The sequence below is a fragment of the Adiantum capillus-veneris genome, chromosome 28 (assembly GCF_014529385.1).
Source record: "Adiantum capillus-veneris isolate H3 chromosome 28, ASM1452938v2, whole genome shotgun sequence".
NCBI classification, from domain to species: Eukaryota; Viridiplantae; Streptophyta; class Polypodiopsida; order Polypodiales; family Pteridaceae; genus Adiantum; species Adiantum capillus-veneris.
In genome coordinates, this window is record NC_140958.1 from 123,293,435 (window position 1) to 123,310,036 (window position 16,602).

Consider the following 16,602-nt stretch of genomic DNA (forward strand, 5'->3'; position numbering starts at 1 on the left):
AATGCTTTGTATTATAATATGACAAAGGAGGGGCTCACTCTTGGATGCATTGTACAAATTCAACAAAGGAGGGGACCACTAAAAGACTTTTGCAGGCCTAAAAAACAGGCTTTTTGGTGAGAATTTTGGCACCTACCTCCACTCCGAATTTGGAGCGGTGGTCAAAAGAGAAAATGTAGCCCACGCTCTGAATAATCACCCCAAATTTTTTCATGATTTTTGGAGCTACCAGCTGTGAGCTATGAGTTTTTTAGTGGACCCCAGTTTTCCCATGCTATGCAGCCACACTCTCTCTTCCACTTTATCATTTTCCTCTTTCACACACACTTCTCCACTCATCATCCCCATCTCTCTCACCACTCCTCTCTGCACACTACTCACCTTCTCCTCAACCTTGAAGAATAAGAGAAACCATGGTGAACTCATACCTCCCACACACAATTCCATTCCAAAATTGACCACCTAGTCTCATTTTTCCTCCTCCAAATTACCCATATCTATCAAAAAACCACAAAATTCAGCCTCTTCTCTTAAAAGACAGCATCATGGTGGTTGATTACTCAGTTTCAATTACCTTGTCTCTCAAGGAAGGTCAAGAGTGGAGAAAAAATGTACCGTCAAAGCTAGTGGACCGTCAACAAGCGTCAAAATTGCCCCTACTCAAGACACTTGGAGCATCAACCTTGTAAGAAATCCACCTTTTCTTACCTCTTAAGAGTTTTTCTTCCTTATTTGTATCTTACATGGATACTCCCATTGTAAATATTCAATTCCATTTGTAAATTAATACTAACTCTACTAACACTAACCCACTATGAAAAGTCCTATCACCTCCATTTCTCTCCTCTCTCTTTCCCCACCAACTTCTTGATAATTCCAAGAAAAAGAAATTAGATAAATTGCTGAAAATCTAACCCAACCATGGTTAGAGGAGTAACCCTAGCCTTCAAAATTGCTATAAAAGGAGGGTGTAGCTAGCATAAAAGGGGGGAAGCCATAAGCAAGAGCACTATGCTATAGCTTGAGAAGCCAAGCTCAACCTCTCTAGAAGGAGCTCTTGAGTGGAAGCTCATTGTCTTATGCATGTGCATGTGTTGTAATAGGGGATTAGCAAGGGAAATCTATGCCATTGTAAGAGAGAGAGTGATCATTCAATTGAGAGTAGGAAATCTATCATTTCTCCTACTAGTGTAAGCCCAACATTCGCTGAGTCAAGGAGGGTGGATTTGGACTAAGCTTGGATACTTTGTCTCCCTTCCAACGTGAAGTAATGGACAACAATGATGTGTAAGTGTCTTGGTGTTTTTTTTTTTGTTAAGTTCTTGATAGCTTGTCTCTGGTGTTGTCATCAATCTAGCCATAAATCCCACATACTGTAAGAGGGCGACAGGGTGGAGAGGACTCCCCTGGCCTTAAGACAGTGATTGGGGTGGCCTTTCTTGTGATGTATTGTGGTGAAATTTACGCAAGCTATGTTGAACAAGTACTAATCTCACTTTGATTTGTCATGACAGATTTGTAAGAAGGTATATTTGCAACAAGCACCCCCTCCCCCTTTCTATCTCTTTCTTAAATATATAGTTGTGTTTGCTTGATCATTGCCGATACGTTTCAAAGCAGCCCGAGCACTATCTCTCTCTCTCTCTCTCTCTCTCTCTCTCTCTCTCTCTCTCTCTCTCTCTCTCTCTCTCTCTCTCTCTCTCTCTCTCTCTCTCTCTCTCTCTCTCTCTCTCTCTCTCTCTCTCTCTCTCGTGTTTTAGTGTGTGAGAGTATTCCATTGGTGTTAGGGTTAGTGTAAATTCCTTGCTTGTTTGTGGGTTGCTCTAACGATTCTCCTCTTTTGCGTCCTAGTTCGCTCTTAAACTAGGTGGTGCCCCTTGTGTAGTTGGGATTTGGCGGTGGGTTTGTTGTTTTGGTTTGTGTTGTGTTGTGCCCCAGCCCCATTGAGCAGCACGGGAGCCTTGAAGGGTGTCTAGAGGCCACTCTTCTTGTTGCCCGCCCCGGACCGCCTCACTGTTGTTTTTCTCGGAGGAAGTGACATGCGATGGTGGATGTTTATAGCTACCAAGCCGCACACTCCAAGGACTTGGCAAGCTTTCAAAAAAAAATTTCCCCAAAATTACATGCCTTCTGAAATCTTCCTTCGGAGTGCAACTTCTGGCAGAGTGGGGTATCCTGAAATACTTGCCACGGAAACCCTAGCAGACTCGACTTGAAATTGAACTAATAACCTTGGAGGTCGAGTGTGATTGGTATATCTTAGGGCTACCACCATGGCCATAGAACACTGTTTGTCGAGGCTTTTTTAAACTATTCAAGCCTTATGGACCATATTACAGTCGGCTGCAACCTTATGGAAGAAATCTAACCTTAATTTTGGTGCAGGTTTAAGGACGGAAGCCCCGAGCTCACTGATGTTGAGAATGCTTTTTCAATTGGAGAAGTTGTTTGGTGATCCTATTTGGAATTTTTTGAAATGGATGGTATCTATTTTGAGCCTGTCTTGGTGCCGATTTGAATTGTACGACTATGGTTTCAATACTGGTTTTAATGACTGGTGATTCTACTCCCGGGTGGAGTAATGAGAAATGATGTTTGAAAATCCTTGCTCATACTCATGGACCGGACCCTTGTGGTTATTTACAAGGGGAGTATTGTTGTTGTTACTCATTGTCAGGTGCAACAGAAGTATTTAAGGATTTAGCTCAGATCTAGTACTCCACATAAACACAAGGGACACTTTACTTCACTCGAAAGAACTGAATTGAACTGAATGAAAGAGAGAGACACAAGACAGAGAAAAGAGACAACACCGAATGTCGGGTCCCAAACCATCAAGGACCTCCTTGCTTTGTTGGCAGATCAGCAAGTACTTTCTTTATTCTTGCACAATGTTGATACAATGACTAAAATGTTGATGCTAATGGGTACTCGTGCTATTGATGTTGGGTATTGCTGGATGTTGATGGGTACCGAGAGATACTGTGGGGTTCCGACGACGATGACAACGACAAGGTATTGATGGGTCTATGTCGATGACAACGACGAAGAGGTACTGATGGGGTCTATGTCGACGATAATGATGTCGACGATGAAGTACTGATGGGTCTATGTCGATAATGATGATATCGACAATGAGGTATTGATGGGTCTATGTCAACAATGTGTTGGGTTAAAGGCCCGTGTGCCCGGCTGCCCGTTTTTCAGCCGCCCATGTACAGCCATTCATTTACTCATTCATAATAACTATACTCATAACTACACATTGTAGTGTGAGTACCGCCCCGCCATACACTGAGGAGATCTTGGTATGGCTGGTGATGCTCCGATTCTACATTGTGATAGCCAGAGTTCCATATCATTGGCACGGAATCCTGTCTTCCATGCGAAGACAAAGCACATTGAGGTGAGGTATCACTTCATACGAGAGGTGCTAGAGGACAAGCGCATAGAGCTTGTCAAGGTACACACTGACGATAACCCTGCTGATCTACTCACGAAGTCGTTAGCCTCACAGCGGTTTGCACACTGTATATCGCTGATGGGTATGGCTTGACTTCTTTTGCTGTACTTTGGCCACTTTAAAGGCACACTGCCTTTAAGTGGGAGATTGTTGGGTTAAAGGCCCGTGTGCCCGGCTGCCTGTTGTTCAGCCGCCCATGTACAGCCATTCATTTACTCATTCATAATAACTATACTCATAACTACACATTGTAGTGTGAGTACCGCCCCGCCATACACTGTGTCTATCTCCTTCTTCGTGTTGGCTCTCTGTGTGTGTGCTCTCCGATCCCAACACAATGATGATGTGGACAACAAGGTACTGATGGGTTCTATGTTGACAATGACAAGGGCGATGTCGAAGTTAATGGGCTGAAATCTGAAAATGCTCTTGATGCTCGTGGCTGAAACTTGAAATCGCTGGGAATGCTGATGGAAATGTGATAATTCGGCGCGGCTACGGGCTGATCGGCCGTCGTCGTGGATGACGGTGGCTGAAAATCGAAAGACACTGGCTGTTCTGAGGGTTGAAAACAAAAAACAGGGTGTAGACACAGCACGGTGAGGCTATGGTTGTTCGCAGTGGATATGTTGCGGGGTGCCGATGGCACAACAAAACACTGCTGCTGACTGAAACCGTTGATGGCTAATCTTCAAAAACACTGGAGATGATGACATCCCAGGTGCTTGGTACTGCTTGGTTCTTCAGAGGCACCTTCACTGCTCCATTGGCTTCTACTGGTGCACGAAGGGCTGGTTAAATAGGTACAAATGCCTGGGTCAGACAGCCATCCCAACAAGGGTAAATGAAAAGTCACTTATTAAAAGATGCACTTTAAGAGGTGGTTCTCATGTTTCTATGTCTTGTAACATGCATATGTGAGCATTTGTGTTGCATTCTGATGTGCCAGCCACTGAATATTCCTTATTGGATGAGATTTTTCAGGAGAACCAACGACCCAGGATATTAAGAGCTCCAATATGGAATGAGACTCCTTATTGGATGAGATTCTTATGGGAAGCCAACGACCCAGGAAATTTAGAGCTATGATTTGGAATGAGAAAATTATCCCTCAGAATGACCCTCGAATTTTTTTTAGCTAACTTGAGTTGTTTTGCAGATATGCTCTAATTGCGGACGATTACTTCCTTTCAAAAAGTGGGGATGTCACAAACTACTGACGTGTCAAGCCATTGAAGAACGGAGCCAACTTGCAAATCTCGGTCGAGGGGCCTAAACCCTAAGTGAAGAAGGAGTAGAAGAAGTTTTACCAACTTGCAAAGTTGGTAAGTGGCCTATTTTTAAAAAAAGAGTTCCCACCAACTTATGGGACCCCGTCCCATGGGGCCCAAGCGACCTAGAGACATTAAAATAAAGTAGGGCCACACACACATACACAATCTCTTGCGATCAACTGATGAAGTGGTGCAATTGTACAGAAGACTCGGATTTGGGGTTGACATGCTGACGTGATAGCTGTACGGACTTCCACAAAACACGTTAGCTGCTTTTGGCCCAGATGCTTTTGAGTTTGACGCTTTTCATGTAAACTACTTTTAGAGGTCAAGGGCCTTTAAACATGACCCATGGGCTCTCACTCTGGCAGTCTACCTACGAGGATGCACAGCAGAGCCATGGGAGTTGTACTGAGTTAAAACAATATAAAGAAATACCGAAAGGGGAGCCAAGGTTTGGGGCCAATCCTCTCTTGGGGTGGAACCCACCACTCCCCGTCTTGTGTGTCGTGCATCTCTTTCAGTTCAACTGTTATTTGAAGTGCATAAAGTTGTTCAGTCTGTTCTTTTCTGTTGGCACTTGGTGCTCGTCTTCGTGACTCCAAGCGAGAAATCAATAGCAACAAACAAACAAAAACTTCAAAATTACTAAACTTTAATAAAGAGAGAGAGAGAGAGAGAGAGAGAGAGAGAGAGAGAGAGTTGACATGGCCCGACGTGGTTTCATGCCCAGAGGTATTGGCCCCGAAGTCGGGGCTCCCTTTTAGTATTTCTTTATCATTAATCATTGCAAAGTACAACTCCCGAGGACCTTTTCTCTCAAACTCTACGTCTCAAAAGCATTTGATTCAAAAGCACTAAACCCAAAAGCATTTTCTCTCAAAAGTTAGCGTTGGGAAACCCCAAAAGCAGCGAGCGTAATTTTGAAAATCCATATAGCCTACCACGTCAGCATAGCATCGCGATATACTAAAAACATGTACAACCTGCCACGTCAGCACAGCATCGTGATTTATGAAAAATTCGTACAGTCCTGCCACGTCACTATCCATCACGTTTTTTGGGCGTTTGTACAGCTTGCTATGTCAGCAACCAACGCTAGGGTTTTTATCTATTCTTTATGTCCGGTGGGCCCCATCGGATGGGACCCCATAAGTTTGAATATATTATAAAATCATTTTATTTGTTAGGGATTGTCTATGTGGTCATGCCATGTCATCACTTTGTGACATACCCCCTCTTGAAAGAATTGTAATCACCCTCGATTACACCTGAAAAAGCAAACACAAGTGACAAACTAGTTCAGTCCACACGAGTACCGACCGACTAGACAACACAAATCCAGCCCTTGCACAAAGACGACAGTCACTAAACATTCGAATCAAATCACATAAAATCCATCGAGATCTAAAACCATGATCTCTCGGCAACGTGTTTAGCAATCACAAAATCTAGATCCATAGATTTACTAATTCTTATTGCTATCATGTCCATAGAATCTCAAGACCTAAATGCTGCAGTCATTTCGTCTTTCAAATCTGCACTCAAACACAATCACATGAGAGAGCACATATAAATCAGATTTATTTTTGGGAATTCCCATGTTGAAGTACTCCTTTCATAAAGTCAAGCAGCGGAATACTGTCAGCCCATTAGTATCCCTGAAATCCAAAGAAAAATCAATGACTTTATTCCATCTGGGTAATCTGTAACAAAGGACCTGAGTAACTCACCTCTTGTACAGTCCTGTCTACACTAGATTCAACCTTGCTGATCTATGGGGTCTCTTGGAATAGATGCAGCTAGACCAAAAGCCTCAAGGTAAAGTTCCAATATCTGAAGAGTATCTGCTAGGTCCTCCTCCTCCATTCACATCACATTCAATGCAGTTCTTGAATTTCACTAAGACCCCCCATATCACTTTACCTTTCACTTTCCTTTCCTTGTGAGCCACTATCTGTTCACAAACCAGTATCTCCTTGCTCTCTTCTACTTCAGGTTGCTTCTCAGGCACCCTATCGACTGGCACCTCACCCTTAAAAGGTTTCAAGAGACTCACATGAAAATCCAAGTATCCGGCAACTTCAATCTGAAGGATACATCATTTATCTTTCTTGAATCTAGAAAGGGACATAATATCGCGTACTTACCTTTGGAAAAAGCCGCTCCTCCCCCTTTCTTTTCCGCAGGCATGCCTTCTCAAATCGTAAGAGCACCCAATCATCTTCTTTCAACTGCAAGTTGCATCGATGTTTATCAGTTGCCTTCTTATGCCGTGCTTGAGACTTTTCAAGAGCCTCGCAAACAGTGGCAAAAGTAGTGTTCAGATCTCTCGTATACTGATCTGCTTCTAAAATCTTATCCTGGTCTAGGGAATTCTTTGATCTACCAGCTGATCCCCTTTTTTTCTTTCCTTGTGCCCTCGGATGTGTGGGTAGCTTCGTTAGCTTCCCCTGTCCATTGGCAGTGGGCACATCAATCTCAATCATCGGAACCTTGAGATGCACTATCATTTGATCCCCTTTCTCCGAAATCCTTTGATGAAATTGCATCTAGTTCTTTTAGTTTGTCAAATCCTTTGGATCAAGGTGGTACAGAACGTACTGTATGTAGCGTATATGTACGGACTGTACATTGTTCTGTACAGGAAAAAATTTTATGTACGTAAAAATACGTACTCTTGTAAAAAACCGCAAAGTACTAAATTTTCTAGGACATTTCCAATTTAAAAAAAGAGAGAAGGCAACAACGTATAGAGACATTCAAAGACAAGACAACCACATACTGAGTAACTACTGCAAGCGACTTCAAAGTTAAGATGACATTGATGATTGAACAGGAATATCAAAGCTTGAATGACTCTAAGTCCAAATGCTCGGAGTAGTGAGTCCCAAAGGACTTATTTATTCTTACAAGGGATGACCAAAAGCAGAGCCCCAAAATCTTTTTAAACTAAAAAGTAAAGTTCCCAAAAGCTACTAGAAGCAGCCAATGTAATTTATGAAAAATCCATACAGCATGTCAGCGCTTTTTACAAAACATCTGGACACTGCTACCACATCAGCCTATCGAAGCGTTTTGCGGAGGTCTGCCACATCAGCCTGTCAACACGTTTTGCGGATGTCTGCCACAGCAGCTGTCACGAGGATGTGGAAACTATTAACTATGTCACGAGGACGTGGCAACTGCTAACTTTAGTTCTTGGTTTCTTTCCAATGATTTTTGTTTTATTTTGAGACCCTCTTTTTGAAGTTGCAAATGGTGGGACACTGTATGGCCAATGTGACAGGTAGTTTCACCCGCAGACGGGAAGTTGGTCGGCACTGGAATTTGTATAGTAAGAGGATGTCTAGGCTCACTCCCAGGTCATGTAGGTTCCCCCGTCGCACTTAGCAAGTTAGTAGATACTAGGAAGTGAACTCAATAAAGGCATAAAGTCAAGGTGGGATCACCAACAGAAAGTATCCAACAGTTGAGCCACATTGCACTTTTGGATGTGGTCCCAATGAGGATAGATGGTCAGATGACCAGTGGGAGCCCAACGAAAGAATCTCCTAAAAATCAGGGAACTACTAATTTGGGCCATGAAATGTGTTCGCGTCATTACCTTCGGAACGACAAGGGGAACATTTTACAACTCTACCGCGAAGTCAACTGGGCAACTAGTCGGGAGATATTTAGGCGACAACCCCGAAACGGGAAAATGCTTGTAGTTGTGCCAAGTGGCGCATTTTAATGCACTTTCCTCATGCATGAAGAGGCAGCGCTGAATTTATAGCTGAGAGGCTCATTTTGCAACTTCCTGTCATAGGTTAAGAGCTATGGAGTGCTTCCTTTCCTCTCTATGTACAATGTGGTGCTAGGAGTGATGACCTGCACACTACACACTGCTCTCTCACTCCCCTACATGCAGTTATGTGATGCCCCACAAGAGGGTTCTTCATTTGACTAATGTACAATTGTGTGGATTCATGCACGATTGCCAAGGCAAGAGCCTGTTGCACAGTAACTGGATTAGCTAGTTGATAATCCACTGCAGGCACAGGTGAATTCAGAGAGGTTTGACATGAGGAATCTGTCCGATTCAAAGGGCAAGTACCCCTACAGGTGCGGGAGCTCGAGAACTTGCTACAGATGCTACCGGCTCACAAAACAAAGCCCAAAACAGGGAATTACAGCCTCATGTATATTTTTGCAAGTTTAGGGTTTTGGCCCTAAACGGTCCCTAATACCCCCAAGAGATCCGGGGACAGGAGGGGACCTCTGTAGAGGTGATCTGACACATTTTCGAGGCAGAAAACAAAGAATTCAGCGTGCTGCGCATTCTTGCCAGGTTTTGCAAAGTGTTCGTATGCATCGAGAAAGTCATCTATTGCATGGGAATACCGTCTGTGAAGCGTCCTAGTACAATTATGCTACCTAAATCGGGCCAGAACAGGTGGATTTCAGCCCGGATTATGTGGGAAAGCTTGTAGGAAATCAAAGGTTTTATTCCCTCTGTTAAAGTATAAAGAAGTGCCGAAAGGGGCACCAATTTTGGGGCCTACACGTTGTCGGCGTCTTTTTGGAGCATTCTAACTTCCGAGCTGTGTGTGTGCATAAGTGTTAATTCCCGTCGCAGGTTCCCTTTGTAAAGTGCTTCGTGTGTGTGTTTAAAGTAAATAATTTCAGGTGAAAGCCAAAGCCTACCGTCCCACGGGCCGGTTTCAAGGTTCCGTTGTCGGGACATCAATCACTTTTTCCTCAAGAAGTGAGCCTTGGTTGTTTTAGGTAAAGACACAAAGTACAAGAATGTGAGATTACACTATGGACGACAAAGGGAAGGGCATTATGGAAGAGGGTTCCTCCTCGAAGGACATGCAGGAAACTCCTATGGACTTCGAGATTGGCAAGAGCTCACGGCCAGGTCAGACGATACCTCCTGTTGATGTGAATGTCTCTCCAGTAGTACAGGGCATTATGATTGGGCAACTTGAGGATGATGCGTTCAGGACTCAGTTAGTTGCCGCGGTGAATGTCTTTTCGCAATTGGTGCAAAATCCAAGGTTTATGGAGTTCTTGCAAGTGCCACCAATGCAACAGCAAAATAGGCAACCTACACCGCGTACAGAGCTTGTTGAGGCTCAAGCCCAAGTACTTCATGCAACTCTGCAAGATAAGGAACACTCGCATGTTGCAAAGTTAGGGGCTCCAAAACAGGTTCCTCTTATCCTTGAACAGGTGGTTAGGATGCCTATATCCACAGGTTATGTTAGTTGAGCCTGCATGCTGTCTTGAATGGACAGGGTACTGGTTACCAGGAAATGCACCCAATTTTTCCACCACCCACGGTACATCCTGGGTATTTTGGGGGTGGATCTGTGTTCCAGAGTATGGCTGGTTATGCGCCTCGAAGTCAGCCATACATGCCAAGAACAATGTTTGGGGGTATGCAAGGCATGATGCCAAACCCCATGTATGGTACTATCGGCATGCAGCAACGTTTTCAGTTCAACCAGGGCCAGTTTGGGGTGCCAGAGGGTTATTTGGCATGGATGGTTTTTCTGGACAGCAGCCAGATATGGCACCAATGATGCAAAATGTTAATAGCCAAGATGTACCGATGATGCCTACTATAGTGCCCCTATGGTAGACTATTCCCTATGACAATTTGGGGGCACTGGAAAAGCCGAAAGCTTACAAAGAAGGTAATGCAGCTGTAAAGTTCAGCACTTTCAGTGGCTCCGAGGATAAAGCAAAGGCTCTCACTTTCCTCCAGGAGTTTGATACAGCTTATGCAGGAGGGAATTTTACAGAGGCCTCTAAAGTAAGAAAAGCTGCCACTTTCTTGAAGGATAATGCGCTTACATGGTGGACGACACTATTAATGCAAGGACAGGCACCCGCCGCTTGGGTTTACTTCAAGAAAATATTTGCATCTACTTGGCTGTCAAAGGAATTTGAAGCCAACGTCATGACAGATTGGCACCAACTTACTTCGGCTACATGCAAGAGCTTGTTGGAGTACAATCGGAGGTTTTGTAAAGTGTTACTCTCAGTGACCTCTTACAGATTTGTGCCATTGACAGAGCTGATAGAGAAGTATTGTTGTGGCTGCCTAAAGGGCTTCGCGATTACTGTACCAAGAACAGAGTGGCTACCCTCACTCAGCTTTGGAAGTTGCTAACACTGGTCTTGCCTTGTTGAAAGGAGAGGACAGTGGGTTTCCAAGCAACGAGAAAGGAGGGCAGCAAAAGAAAAATTCAGCGAAGAAGCCCTTTGTGAAAACGGCTCCTGAAGTGTCACAGAGGTCAGAAAAGGCCAAAGACAAGGATTCAGCCGGGACTTTTGGAGCGCAAGCAAAGAAACAGAAAAGGAAGCCTTTTGTGCGCAAGTCGCTTGAGGAAAAGAAGGTCCTAATGGCTGAAAAAAAATGCTTTATATGTGAGCAGCCTGGTCACTTTGTTACCAATTGTCTACAAAGGAAAAGATCAGTTGAATCCGATGATAAAGAGGACCAAAAAGGCAAGAAGCCTAAACCCACGATGCGTTTGGTGCCAGATATGGTGGGCATCTGCATATTCATTTATATGTAGACACAGAAGAGTTCTATATCATGCCATTGGAAGGGTGCGGTGCACTACTTGGAATTCTCTAGATGTTCAGAGTGCATGGTATGCTGGATGTCTTCGGCAAGATGATCCCCCTTCAGCATAGGGACAAAACTCATGTTTTGGATGTCAAGCTCAAGGGGGAGTCTATCCCTATTGTATTGCTTCCAATATCACTTATGTAATAAAGAATCATCTTTCTGTGTACTTGATTTTTGCACGTGATGTCTTAGACAATTATCAGTCAAATTTATCTGTGTTGGATAAAGAAAGGTCAGCATTCTTGCGAGAGTTTAGTGACTATTTTTCTGATTCATTACCGTCCCAATTGCCGCCAGAGAGACCTGAGGACCATCGGATAGATTTCGTGTCAGGGTGTAGCCCACCAAATAGACCTCCCTACAGGGTTAGCGCGGCGCAACAGAAAGAGATTATGGGCCAGATTGAGGAGTTATTAAAGAAGGCGATGATTCAGCCTAGTTCTTCACCCTTTTGCTCCCCAATGCTCCTGTGAAGAAAAAGGATGGGTCATGGCGCATGTGTATTGATTACCATGCGTTAAATAAGAATACCATCAAGAATAGGTTTCCTATTCCTATAATTGTTGATATTCTCTATTGTTTAGAGGGTGCTGCAATTTTTAGCAAGATAGACCTAAAGAGTAGGTACCATCAAATTCGTATAAGGCCAGAGGATGTGCACAACACTACGTCCAGAATGAACATTCGGTCTTTATGAGTTTCTAGTGATGCCGTTTGGGCTAACAAATGCTCCTACCACGTTTAACAGAATGATGGACCGGATTTTCCGCTCGCATCAACAGTTTGTTGGGACGTTCTTGATGACATGATAGTCTATTCAAAGAACGAAGAGGAGCATAGGCATCACTTGACCATTGTGTTCGAAGAGCTGCACAGTCAAAAGCTACTTGTCAATCCTAAGAAAAGTGAATTCTTCCTAGAAGAGATCCACTTTCTTGGCCACATAGTCTCAAAGGATGGTGTCAGAATGGATTCCGCAAAGGTGGAAGCTATTAAGACATGGCCAGACTTGAAGACTCTGCACGATGTCAGAAGCTTCTTGGAATTGTGTTCTACTATAGAAGGTTTATCGAGAATTTTGCAGAGATAGCATCACCTCTTCACGCTTTGCAAAAGAAAGGGGTCACTTTCAGATGGACCCAAAAAGAGATTTCAGCTTTTAGTCTCTTAAAGGAAAAGTTGACTTCGGATCCGATAATTGTTTTACCGGATCTCAGGAAGTCATTTGTGGTCTAGTGTGACGCGTGTGGCAGTAGCATCGGAGCAGTGCTAAGGCAAGATGGACGGGTAGTAGCTTATGAAAGCCGAATTTTGCAAGGGCAAGAGAGGACTATGCAAGTCTATGAGAAAGAGCTCTTCGCCGTGATTCATCCGCTTTCTAGCTGGAAGCACTACCTCTTAGGTGCTGATTTTGTTGTCCAAACATATGATTAGACCTTGCGATACTTCTTGACATAGTCAAAATTATATGAAAAGCATATACGAAGGGCAAACATTCTTTCTATGTTTCACTTCCAGATTATGCATGTGAAAGGCAAGAATGTTGTGGCTGATGCGTTATCAAGGAATCCACAAATTTCAGCTGTGTCAATTTCCTTATCATCATGAGCTAGATGACATGAATGAACATACTGATGAAGATTTTGCATGGATCTTTGAACAATTGCAAGAGGGGAAACATCATGAGCACTACCTCCTCAAAGATGGTTTTATGATGATGCATGGTAGACTTTGTGTCACTAGGTCATTGCGACATAAGGTCATGGAAGAGAGTCATGTCCCACCGTATCTAGGGCATCGTGGTATTGACGCGACAATTAAAGTGGTAGAGACATTCTTCTATTGGCCTACCTTGAGGAGAGATGTGGATGCCTTTGTGCGAGCATGTTTGATTTGCCAAAAGGTCAAGTTTGACAGGCAAAAGGCACCAAGGTTGTTACAACCATTGCCGATTCCGGATAAGCCATGGGAAAGCATTGCTATGGAATTTATCTTTGATCTTCCAAGAACGCAACAGGGAATGATGGTATATGGACCATTATGTGCAGGTTCAGCAAGCAGGCCCATTTTATCCTTGTTAGGAAGGAGTCTTACCACGCACCGAGCGAGTTTTTCCAAGCAAAGACAAACCCGAGCGAGTGTTTGTATGCAATATAGTAAATTTTATCATCAACATAGTAGTGCAAGCTAGCGTTCATGCCTCCTGCTTCTTCCCAATATCGGATGGCCAATTAGCTCTCGCTTCCTAATTGCACCTGTATGATTTACTACTTGATTTCCCCTCATTGCTGCTGCATTTCCTTGGAGCTACATGACATTAACCAATTCTTGCGGACACCATTTTTGCGTTGAATCGGCCATGAGAGATGTTTCTGTTTGTCTGCAGATCGTTCCAAAATTCTTGCCTCATCAAATTCTCAAATAGGTTATCAACAGAGCTAGACGAGGAGTGTGATTGAAGCCAAAGGCTCATCAGACCATGACTTGCACTATTGGAAATATTCCCCAATGCCTTTCCCTTGACATTGAGCTGCCTGCCACTAATCCCCTCACACACTATGTTAAAAGCGCAAGCAACTAGCTGCATTGAAGCCGCTGGCTTAATTACTTGAGGATCATAACCATCATAAGATTTTCTGCCCTCATGTCCACTTTGACGTTTACTCATTCTATTTCTTTGCCCTCTGCCGTCTGTATCGCCAACAGCCTGATAGCATCATCAGAAAAATGTTTTTGACAAGTGGAGACTCAAGTACTTGAGCACTTCTGACACCTTAACATTGTCTCGTCCAAATGTCTCCTTAAGGGCAGAATCACATAAGATCTGCGATTTCTCAGTACTACTTTGGAGCTTGTGAGCCTTGATGTAGTCCCATACTCTCTTGAGGGCATCAGGCCTCGTGGTCTCCAAAGTTTGCAAGATGGGAGCCAAGCTGGAGGAGACCCTATAAAGGATCTTAGCACCACCTGTGGGCTCGGGAATGGTTTTGAGTTCGGCCTTGGGCACTTTCTTGCTCGTCTACTCATCAACTCATGCAAAACGTAGAGCAGTCACACACTAGACCAGGGGCAAGATTCCGATCGATGGCAAGACAGGATCACGATTGGTGGTAAGAAGACATATTGGGATTGGCTGGGATTGAGTGACCGAAGCTAGATTTGCATGTACAACACCCTATACTGTAGGAACAAGCCTGCATGATACAACCGAGCATTGGATGGCATGTACCGAAAAGCACCTGCATGGACGAGAAGAGAGAGGTAGAGGTGATGGCGAGGCAACTTTACACAGCTTGCCGGTGAGAGAGGAAAGTGTTGACGAGATGGGATGGCTGCAATAGCATACACAAAAACCCACACTTCTCTCTCTGTGTGTGTGTGTGTGTGTGTGTGTGTTTTTGTTGGGGCATGCCAATTTCTGCATGAATTGAAATGGGCTAAAAAGTTCAACAGTAAGACAAAAATCCACAAACACCAACGAGTATCAAGCTCCCTAAATGAAGGCAAGATCGGACAACTCAAACGCTTGAGAGACCACAGTTCTCAAATATTGCACTATAAACATATGACAAAAAGCCATAGTTACAAGGTCCAAAGAACTGCAAGCATTCGGGCACTTTAATGATTCGGGTACTTTAATGTGTAAATTTTGCACAACTCATGAAGGTTTTACCAATTATGAGAGCTCTGCCTTCAGCTCACCGCTTGCTTTTAGCTCCAGAATGATGTCGCACCCTCCTATTAGTTCACCATTGTGATAAAGCTATAGATAAGTTGGCCAGTTGGCATACTTCAGATCTTCTCGAACTTCATTGTCACTAAGAATATCAAAGGTACCAAAAGCTATACCCTAGTATGCTCATCACCTTGGAGTTGAAGCCACAACGTGGCGCATCAGGAGAACCTTTAATGAAAAGCGTAGTGGGTGATGAATTTATCAAACTCTTCAATCTACTTTCAAGACTTTCTTTATGGACCATGCCTTTCTCCATCAGTAATTCCTTTAGTTCCCCGCTCTTATACATCTCAGTGACAATATCACAGCCACCGATGAATTCACCAGCAATATACAGCTGAGGGTATGTTGGCCAGTTAGAGAAAGATTTAAGACCTTGCCTGGCCGCCTCATTCGCTAGAAAATCAAAGCTTCCAATTTCGACGCCAAGATCTTTCAAAATCTCTACAACCTTGTGATTGAATCGGCCACACTTTGGCTCATTGGGTGAGCCTTTCATTAACAACATCACTGGCTTGGAGGCAACAAGACTCTTCAGCTTTTCCTGCAAAAGCTCACCCTTGCCTGCCTGTGAGTCATTTGTAGACACAGCAGAACCATTCATCTTACTTGCATCTGTAATTTCCTCTATTTCTGATGTCTTCTTCTGACCATCTCCAAGGCCTGTAAGCTCAGATACCTTTTGAGCCAATTCAGCTGGGTTGGTGCCCTCCAATTTATTTACCAAGACTCCATTCTGACAGTATCGTTAACAAAAGAACGTTAATATGCAACTATGCAAACAAAAAGATAGCCAAGCATTGACAAGAAGCCCATGTCTCGAGCACAAAAATCTACCAATTTTTCTCATAAACAACTCTGAGTACTCTGTATAAATGAATAGAATCCCTTCCATCACTGCTAATTGATTAGTTTATTGGGTTTGTGAATATGTACATCGTAGACCTTGGGGTTGGAGTTTTCCACCTCCTCTGTGAGCACCCATATAAGTGAGTGATTGGGCTGTGTGTGTGTGTGTGTGTGTGTGTGTGTGTGAGAGAGAGAGAGAGAGAGAGAGAGAGAGAGAGGAGCCTCGCAACACAGAACAACAGCAGATGCATGACACAGCTAGCACGTGAGTGGCGACGATAGCAGCAAAGCCTGCGATTTGAGTGACGCAGTGGTCGGCCTAAGTGAATAGCCAAAAAATTAACTTGAGAAAACGTCAGCGGAACTCTCTAAAGAAACTCTCTCAAAGAGTGCACACCGGCGCGCGCTCTTTCAGAGAGTTACTTTTCGACTGAGAGAGAGAGAGAGAGATAGGAGAAGTCCATGGAACTCAAAGATGGATGCAGATATCGCGACACTTGCCATCGTGGCAAGCAACCTCTCCTAGTTCCCTAGTCAACTTCAACGGGTCAGAATCGGTTGACCAAAAAGGAAAATCAACATGCAGCCAACACAGTAACGAGCTCAGGACCTGGCCTGGGAGAGACAGTGCCTCTACCAGTGCGTTGAA

General features: G+C 43.9%; 1 protein-coding gene across 1 annotated transcript; it reads right to left on the reverse strand.

Annotated features, from left to right (window-relative positions):
• Positions 1–15,195: 15,195 nt before the first annotated feature.
• LOC147421230 (monothiol glutaredoxin-S17-like) lies at positions 15,196–15,999 on the reverse strand. The gene is made up of 2 exons (XM_086505152.1): positions 15,910–15,999; positions 15,196–15,840 (listed from the first exon to the last, which is right to left on the reverse strand). The coding sequence occupies exons 1-2, from the start codon at positions 15,997–15,999 to the stop codon at positions 15,196–15,198; spliced, it is 735 nt and encodes a 244-aa protein (XP_086361278.1).
• Positions 16,000–16,602: the final 603 nt, after the last annotated feature.